This window comes from Anser cygnoides, chromosome 9 (assembly GCF_040182565.1).
Source record: "Anser cygnoides isolate HZ-2024a breed goose chromosome 9, Taihu_goose_T2T_genome, whole genome shotgun sequence".
In the NCBI taxonomy this organism is placed as follows: Eukaryota; Metazoa; Chordata; class Aves; order Anseriformes; family Anatidae; genus Anser; species Anser cygnoides.
The window spans coordinates 5,700,509-5,709,430 of record NC_089881.1 but is presented as its reverse complement, the minus strand read 5'-3'; the positions used below and the strand labels follow the sequence as shown (position 1 = coordinate 5,709,430).

Sequence of the window (8,922 nt, the reverse complement as noted above, 5' to 3'; positions counted from 1 at the left end):
TTGCAACAAGTAAAACACCAAAGACTTCCCCTTCCTAAAGAGGGAAAGTAATCCAGCTAAAACTCCTGTTCCACTCCCCCATCCCGACTCTGTTCTCACCCCACTGCATTATCCAAGGGAAACTTTGTCAGAATTTCCTGTGCTTAACAAAGCTCACTCCAGATAAAACTTAAGAGTTCTCTCTTTAAAGGATGGCAGCTCAGCTGAGCTGTTTTTGCAGTCATTCACATTTTGGTGACTGCTGTGAGCCAATTCAAATTGAGGTGCCTGCTAGAAAGTGCATTTTGCCTTCTGCCTATTACGGCAGCATCATTTGCCTTGCACTGTATGATTCTTAGCCTTGCCACCTGGAGCTACTGGACTTCTTCATTAAACCCCTCTGTCCCAGTGCATCCCATAGGGGCTGCTAATTACTGGCTTTATTCCATTTACTCTCATCTCCGATTCAATTATGCATTCTACTAAGCCCTAATGAAAAGGACAATATGGCTCATCTTACCTTGGCATTCGCCGTTACGCTCTTCATAGCCAGCATTACACAGACAGTTGCCAATGGGCACCAGCCATTCACCATCTGCCCCGCAGTACATTTTTGGCACATCCTTCTCTTCCGAGTTGTTGACACAGGAGCCGCGAACCTCCACCAGAGAGGATGTATCAGCCCCGGTAATGGTGTCTGGAAACTGTGCCAGGTTTCGAACTGTCAACGGGCACTTCTTGTAGAAAACACGAACGGACACCAAAGCAATGCAGGCTCCGACGTCCTGAAAAGCCAAGTAAAACCCTTTCTTGCTGAGAGGTCCCACGTCCCGAATCTCTGTATTCAGCTTCATGATCCTGTCACCAATGTCCACCTGGGTGAAGCTCTCATCAGCGGCGATAGTGTCGATCTTGGCAAACTGGCTCTCTCGAATAAAACGCTCCTTATCGTTGTTTGATTCATAGTAATAGAGGTTGAAAGTCTCTTTGCAAGTTCCCATGACACCTGGCAGGCTGTTGCAGTCTCTCAGCGTGAACTTGATTTCGATATATACCCTCTGAGCCCCCTCACGGGGAATCCAATCAGTTCGTAACCAATTATTCTGACTGGGCTCCATCACATTGCAGACTTGATAGGTGCGGATCGGAGTGTTTTTCTCATCCATAATGCTCACTTCCTCCCACTGCGAAGAGGGAAAGGAGAAGAAAAATACATCAGGATTAAATGGAGTAACAGAGCTTCACAGCAAAATTAACGTCCACATTTCTGGCATCACTACCACGGACCTTAAGCTGTTAAGCCACCCCTTATTAGTTCTGAAAGCTTCCAAAGCTGGGCTAGCAACATCCCAGGCACGCAGACGGAGCAGCCTCCGCTGTGGAGCTGGGCAGAGCAGCTCTCTGAAGAACCAGGTCCTTGGCCTGGGTGGCACTTGTGGGTGGAAGGATGGGCAAGGAGACCACACCACTGCTCTACGAGCACGCTGCCATAGCACTGCTATCCAAACAAAGCTGCTTATTATTGGCAAGGTGCGAAAAGAAGGAGTACTATACACCTTTGTCCTCAAGAAGTCTCAGGAAATACCATCAAATTTATATCCTTAAAATAAACCAGAAGGTTCAAGGATAGCAGCATGCTTTCGAACTCTTGCACCCCTCAATCAAGTTCAGGCACCTTCTTCAGAAGTGTGAAACTAACAGGAAACTCACAGCAAAAATACAGCAATCCAAGGAAGGTATGCAAACAAGACATCTGGCCCTAAATCAGCATTTCAGGATGAGGAACTTATAAAGGGAAAGAAAACAAAAACAAAAGCTTTGATTTTTTTAAATTATTTTTATTTGTATTTAGTATTATCAAGCAAAGTTTACTACAGTGCTTTCCTGGGGTGAGAAGAAAGGAGGCAGTGGGGGCATTAGCAAGAGAGACAGAGCTTTCCAGCAAAACCCCCACAGTGCTTCGGTATTAAAAAAAGAATATTTTTTTTTTTAAAAGTGTATTGGAGAATGACTACATACTGCCTGGGTTTGCAAGCTATACAATAAAGCATATAAAAATTATCCTTGAAAAAAACAGCAGTAACTTTGGAGAGTCTTCCCAGAAGTGCCTTTCAGAACTACTGAAGCCGTGACTTTGATAAACAGAAGCCTTCTTAATATTAAGGGGCTTCTTGTATAATATCCTGCATTCTTCTCGCAAGGACTGCTCTTATACAAGTGATTTTTACTTAAAAAGATTCCAGCTTAGCTGAATCCGTTTATAGGATGACAGTAGTTAGCACCATGAGTCACTAGGAGCAGAGAGAACAATATTTTATTTACTGCCTCGAGATAACTGCAAATTAAAGCAAAAGCGGGGGGGACTCAATACTCAGCGTGTCACTCCTCTTCACAGAAAAAGGAAAAAACAAATCTTAAAAAGTCATCTATCAATGTAAAGTGCAACACATTGTAGTAAGAGGACAGAGCTGTTTAATTTACAGCTGCCACAGCGGAGCTCACTGTTACAGCACTGTCCTGATGATCCATCACCTGCCATTCCGCCTGTCTTCAGGCTGTCCACGCTACCTGTGTTGTGTGTGGTACAAGAGAAAGGAAGAAGCAGAGGGAAACAATACTTGTTGATGGGATTTCCTTTGCTACGTTCAGACAATGGAGGATGCCGCTCTAGGGTTCAATAGAGACCGCTGAGGTCAATGGGCAGGCTACAACTAAATTCAGCAAGTCTGGGATCGGGTTCTCAACACGCCCAACTCCCAGCAGAAGCGTTTCTCATTTCAGGAGCACACATACACAAACCAAACCCGAGCGCATCGTCCTGCCAGAGCTAAATATGACCACAGCCCCAAAATTTCCAGCCACTGCAAATGATTTGTAACTAAGTATGTGGTCAGAGCTGTAATTTCAGCTTGAAACAAAAAGTTAACTTTTATAATTCAACTCTTCCCACGGTTTAATGATGCAGAGTAAAACATTCTGGGCACAAAACCTGCTTTTCAACTGTGAAATGCAAGAGTAAATCATTAATTATATTTATAATGCAATTCACTAATTCCTCCAGGGCTCCTGTGTATTTGATTACAGTTAGTCACTGCTAAATGACTACGTTTATCTGTAGCCCTTCTTATTCACACAACCCTCACACCGCAGGAACCGCCTGGTATATATAGATCTAGAAAAATATCTTTTGTAAGAGACAAAAAGGTGCACACAGCTCAAGAAAAACTGGCTCCGAAGGACAGAGCCTTCCCAGGAAGATAAAGAAAAGAGTTCATTGCTGCTGCTTGAAATAAATCTGCAGCATATGAAGTCAAAGCAAATGCTTTCCAAGCACTGCATCTCAGAGACAGACCATGTACTCTTAAATTTTTCACTACTGGCTTAAAAATAGAACACACGTATGTAGTTTAGTGAAACGAGTCACGTCCACAAGAAGAGCACACATTTCCTTCTCCAGCTTGCATAGAGCTTCCAGAGGAAACATTGGGGGGGGGGGGGGGGGGGGAAGGGAGAAACCAACAGCTATTAATAATATACAGCTGTCCCCGGTCATCTATTCGCTACTGACTTAATAAAACTTATACACCGGGTCCTGTTTTGACGTATAGGACGGGCATCCCTTGGAGAGCCTCACGACAGAGCCCGTCCTCATGCCTGCCCTTTGTGGGGCACAGGATTAGGGATGCTCTCCTTCGGGCAGGGCTGCACCTTCCCACCCCGTCCGAAGACGAGGACAAACGCCTGCTGCCAGCAGCGGCCCTGCCAGTCCCCTGCCAAACGCCGAGGTCTGGGGACAGCGCGGCGTGCCGAGCCAGGGCTGTATCAAGTTCATGCAGAACAACAATGGGGGAGCAGAACAATCCCCCTTTCTCCCATGTTGTGGCTATTCAGAGCTTATGCATAATGCATCACCAGCCAACGCAACCTCGGATTCCTTCCACCCGCTGCTGTTTCCTTAGCTCTCCATCTAATTACAAGTGGGAACACACACACACAAAACTAAATTTGCAGGTTTCCTGAAGAACCCAGTGCTTTGCTGTGCACGGGTCCCGATCTCTCAGCACTTATTTTTCAATCAGCTTCACTTAGTTACTTTCCCTTGAGCATACTAAGCTGCTTTATTCATTTAATATTAAAAGGATTTGACTTTTTGTTACTTGGTTGGGTGGGTTTTTTTGTTTTTAAATTACCGTTTGGGGTGCTTTGCTGGCATTTTTCTTAAATCATTCACTTTAAGGCAGAGCGAGCCTTCCTAATTGCTTATTAAGAAGCCTCAGGAGAGCCCAGGCAGTGCAGGCTCCCCCGGGCCCCCCCAGCTCCGTCCAAGCCCGGTGCTCCCAGGAGTCTCGCACGGAGGCACCCTGCGGGACGGGGCACAGGGCAGCGAGGTGCCCCGACACTGACGCGGGGCGAAATTAGCAGAGCCGCCTCGTCTGCAGCTCCCTCAAAGCCGCTCCGAGCCCCAGCCACCTATGCACGAGCCTTATCGGCATCCCATCGCAACCGAGCGGCGAATTCGAGCAGCCTCTCACACGAATCACCTCCTCGCTGAAGTCCGTAACAGGAGACCCCAGCGCCGCACCGCCGAGCTCCGGGCGCTTGGGTCTGTCCGTCGGGACGGGGCAACGCGGGCTGCCGGCAGCCCCAGGCGCGACACCTGCGCGGCCGGCCGCGAGCCCCGCGGCCACCGGTCCCGCCGCCCCGGCTGGACGCAGCCCGGCCCGGGGGTGCGATGAGCGCAGGACGGACGGCGTTCCCGCCGGCGTCTCGGTCCGGGCCGGCACCTACACCCGTGCCTGAGCCGCTCTGCTAACCCCAAACCCCCTCCTCCGCCCCTCCGGCTCTTGACAGAGCCCTCCGGGGCAGCGCGGAGCTTCCCCAACGAGGGGCGATTCCCTGGGGCGCCCGGGGAAGAAGGAACCCGACCGCCGCCCACCGGGGCGCCCCCCGACCCCCCGCGTACCCCGCGGGACTTACCCCTCCTTCCAGGGGGCTCGCTATCCAGCCCAGCTCGCCCTGCACCGAGCGCGAGTCCAGCAGGGTAACTGCGGAGAGGGAGGCACAAACACAACACGGTCAGTCCCGGCCGCCCGCGGACCCCGGAGCAACCCGCGCGACCCCGAAACCACGCTGCGGGACCCCGAACCGCGCCCCCAAACTTTCCCGCCGGCAAAGCGGGGCCCCGCCGCCTCACCTTCGTTGGCGGGGTACACCCGGGAGCCGGTGACGGCGCCGCAGACGCCGACGAGCAGCGGGAGCAGGGCGCAGACCCGGAGCCCCGCCATGCCGCCGCCGCCCGCTCCCTCCCAGCGGAATCGCCGCCCGCGGGCCGCGCGGCGGGCATAGGCACGGCATGGCCCGGGGGGCGGGGCAGCGCCCGCCCGTCACGCCCCGCAGCCAATCGCCGCCCGCCCCGCGCCGCTCGCCCCGCCCCCCGCCCCGGGAGCGGCCCGGCCCCGCCCCGCCCCGCCCGGACCCAGCGCTTGGCAGCAGCGCCACCTGCCGGGCCGCGCCGCCCGCCCGCCATCTTGTGGGGGGCGTCCCGGCCCGCCCCCTGTCACGGCCGCGGAGCGCTGCGGAGCGCCGAGAAGTCCCGTTTCGGGGCCAGGTTGTTCTGGTCGCCGTGCCAGGGAAGTCACCTGCCGTAAAGCTCGAGATGTTTGGAACCCGTTGGAATATCTCGGGTGTATCGATGCGATTTTAACGGGTTAGAATTTTTCACGTAAAATAAACACAAAGTAAATCAGCTGCAAATGTAATAAATGAAACGGTCACAATTCTACTAAACCCGCTACGTTTTGGCCCTAAGAAAAGGGTCTTTTAAGAAGCCTTGCCAAAGTAAGCACCATTTCCATACTTTCCGTCATTTCAACGGATCGTAAAAGCGCAGCTTGGTTTCGACAGATGTCATCGATACTCGGCCTGAATTCTGTTCGCGGCTTCGCCAAGTAACTCCCCGCTGCAGCGAAGTACCCGACATCAAAAGTTATTCCTTAAATCGCTCCTTCAGCCGCCAGACCCCTCACATTCTGTTAACGGCCCCGAAGGACGCAGCCGTCCCGCTGCCCACCCGCTGCGGGCACAGGGAGCTGCCACGGGGACTGACCCGACCTCCACACACCACGCTCCCGCTTGCACCACGCCAAGGGCCACTTCAGCACAGCTCCCAGGACAGAAATTCGTCTGTTTGTCATCCCGGAGCCTACGTGAGCCTATCTGCGCCTGCAGCACGTGCCACGCCGTGCTGAGCGTTGGATCCTGCTGGATCCCTAAACACCAAGGGAATAGACGAGCGTACCAAAAGTTGGCCGCTGGCACACGTGGTTCGTCTTGAGCGCATCCCCGCAGCCAACAGCATTTTTAGCAGCGGTTTCTGCTGGACAGAATTGTTTCACACACACACGTTGTGCACCAGTAGCTGCTTTATGTTTGGCCCAGTCGCCGACCCAGCACGCACACAGCGATGCCTCGCTGCCCAGAAGGGCTGGGGTTCTGCCGGACACCGCTCCTTTCTCTCTTTTCTTTCTCCATTTTCCTACGTCCACCCACTCGTGCTCGTCCATCTCCCCAGAAGCTTTCTGCTGTCAGTCAAGTGACAACCTCAGTAGGAAGCTCTGTGTGCTCGTGGGCCTCCTGGGGCCCAGCACTAGGTTGAGATGGGGAGAAAAAAAAAAGGAGGACAAAGAAGCAGCGGGGGGAGGCAGCGCACGATCTTCCTTTAGTATGCAACTCCACAGCCTGCGGGGAAAAATTCACCTGGCTTCTCTGAAAAGCATTTTCCCACAACAAATGCGAGCCCACTGACTGCTCCCACCCGGCTGAGGCTGCAGCCAGCTCTTTGGAAAAGAGGGTGAGTCGGGTGGGCAGCGAGGCACTCAGCCTGGGCACCCAAGGGCACCGCGCACCCCTGGGCACCGGGAGCAGCGGCCGTGGCTGGCCCCTGCAGGTGTGGGGGGCAGCCTTTCCCTGCCCGGAGTTAGCAATTCTTAGCGCACCTGTGAGTATAAAACATTTGCAGATAAATTGCTTGACAAAATTCATTGTTAGCTCTTGGAGAATAACAGCTGGTTACACGACGTGAGCGAGATTTGGTTCCTCACTCAGGCAGTGTTTGCGTCAGCTGGAGCTGCGGTCTGTAATGCAAAAAGCTGCACCAGGAGACCAGCTAGGGGAAGGCAATACGCGTTTCTACATGCATTGAGCTGGCCGAACGATTTTGTTTCGGGTGGGATTACCAGGAGTTTTGCAGCTGACCTCAGTAAGGAAAGGATCGGGTTTGTAGTTCATTTGCAAATCCACTCTGCAAAATGTGAGCTTTAGGCACTGCAAATTACATACACTTCCTTTTCTTAACCACGATCACCATCACAATAGTTTGCTATTTATTACTGCCTTTATGCTGATTACGGGGACTGTGACAGTGTATTTATTCTGACGAGGCACATGTGACGACTTGACAATATAGAGACAGACAGACACATAGATTTTTTGCCTTTTCTAACCAGCACCGCCAAGGAAAGCCAGATAAACATAAGTGAAAGGTAACAGGATTTTAATGACAATTGAAGCAGGAGCTGTTGTTACACTGCTCCTTACAACATAACTCAAGTCTCCCAGTTAGTCTAAAATTTACACTATGCTATTACAGGTCCCTGAAAGGAAATCCCGTCACCAAAAATATTTACAAAACAGGAGTGTTTATGATGCAGTTCATGCTTCTGAACATAAACAAGCACTAAAGGGCACTGGCAAAACGTAAAACCTGAAAAGCAGCAGAGACCTAGCAAAGAAAAAAAAAAAAAAAGAAAGAAAAAAAAAAAAAAAGAAATGCCCCAGAATGTCAAAGAAGGTTTTCCAGCTTTTCACCTAATAAGCAGATCAACCACTGTAAATACAAGTGCCCAGCTCCGCAAGGTAAGGCTTGGTTAGCTCCTTGCGGCTGCCAGCCTCATTAAGACCAGGAGGCAGGCAGCACTCTGCAGTTTTTTCATGGAAAAGTGTGACCAATAAAGCCGTGCAAATAACTGCACGGCCCTGCCGGTTGTTTGCTGTGCTAGCGCAGATGCTCGGCAACCCGGAGAGGAATGCGCGCACGCACGTTTCATTGGAAGGTTATTTAAAGCTGTGGCGGTTTGCAGATACCTTAATTGTTACAAAATGCTTTCGAACATCCCCGGCTTTGTGCTGCCAGCCCCCGGCAGCCGCGCTCCGTGCTCGCCTTCAGCCGTCTGGGCGCAGCATCGGCGTGCCGCCCGTGGAATCCGGGGGGCTGTGGAGCAGGCTGCTCACACTGCGCCGGGGGGCGGCTGCAAGAGCTGCTCTGCTCGTACAGAGCAAGGGTGAGCTGGGCAGCCCGGGCCAAGCAGCGCAGGGCATCGGGCTGCAGCCAGTTCAGAGGAACCTTGGCTGAACGTGAAGGGTAAAGCTGGAGTCTAAGCGCAGGGAACTGCAAACTACATCCAGACCTGTTTAAAAGCTCACACCCGTTTTTTTGCAGTGGGAAGAGGACTGGGCCAGACAGACATGGGTTTCCTCTGACAAGAACAAGGTCACAGTTTAAGATTTCTGAACTGGATTCTGGCCTGTTCTAAGGTGAAGTCAAATTTTTGTAGTAGTTTGGCTATGAAACTTTCATAGGTATGCAGAACTGGGCCCTTTGTGTGGAACATAATATATCTGAAATTAATATAAATGAAAAACAACTATGTTCTGGATTTGTTTTCATACTGAGATTTTTTTTTTTTTTTTTTTTTTACCATTTTTACTACAGGCATTATTAAAGAAAAAAAAAAAAGTGCAGGGTAACTTCTATTGTACCACTAAACATTCTGTATACATGCCTTCAGACATAAAGATAGTTTTAGTGCAAAGTCTCTGAATCGTCTTTTTGGTAAAATATTCTAAAGAACAGCATGTCAGAGCTCTAATTCATGGTTATTCCGT

General features: G+C 51.2%; 1 protein-coding gene across 3 annotated transcripts in view; it reads right to left on the bottom strand.

Moving 5' to 3' along the window:
• EPHA4 (EPH receptor A4) overlaps positions 1-5,333 on the bottom strand; it is a 99,302-nt gene extending 93,969 nt beyond the window's left edge. For 2 of the 3 annotated variants that reach the window (XM_048062958.2, XM_067002013.1), the window contains exons 1-3: positions 5,174-5,332; positions 4,957-5,024; positions 500-1,163 (exon numbers count right to left, since the gene is read on the bottom strand). In XM_048062958.2, the coding sequence (XP_047918915.1) occupies positions 500-1,163; positions 4,957-5,024; positions 5,174-5,264 (823 nt within the window). In that variant the 5' untranslated portion in view covers positions 5,265-5,332. Of the gene's footprint in view, positions 1-499; positions 1,164-4,956; positions 5,025-5,173 lie in introns of all 3 variants that reach the window. The other variant, XM_048062963.2, reaches the window with a different exon arrangement.
• Between the last annotated feature and the right edge of the window lie 3,589 nt (positions 5,334-8,922).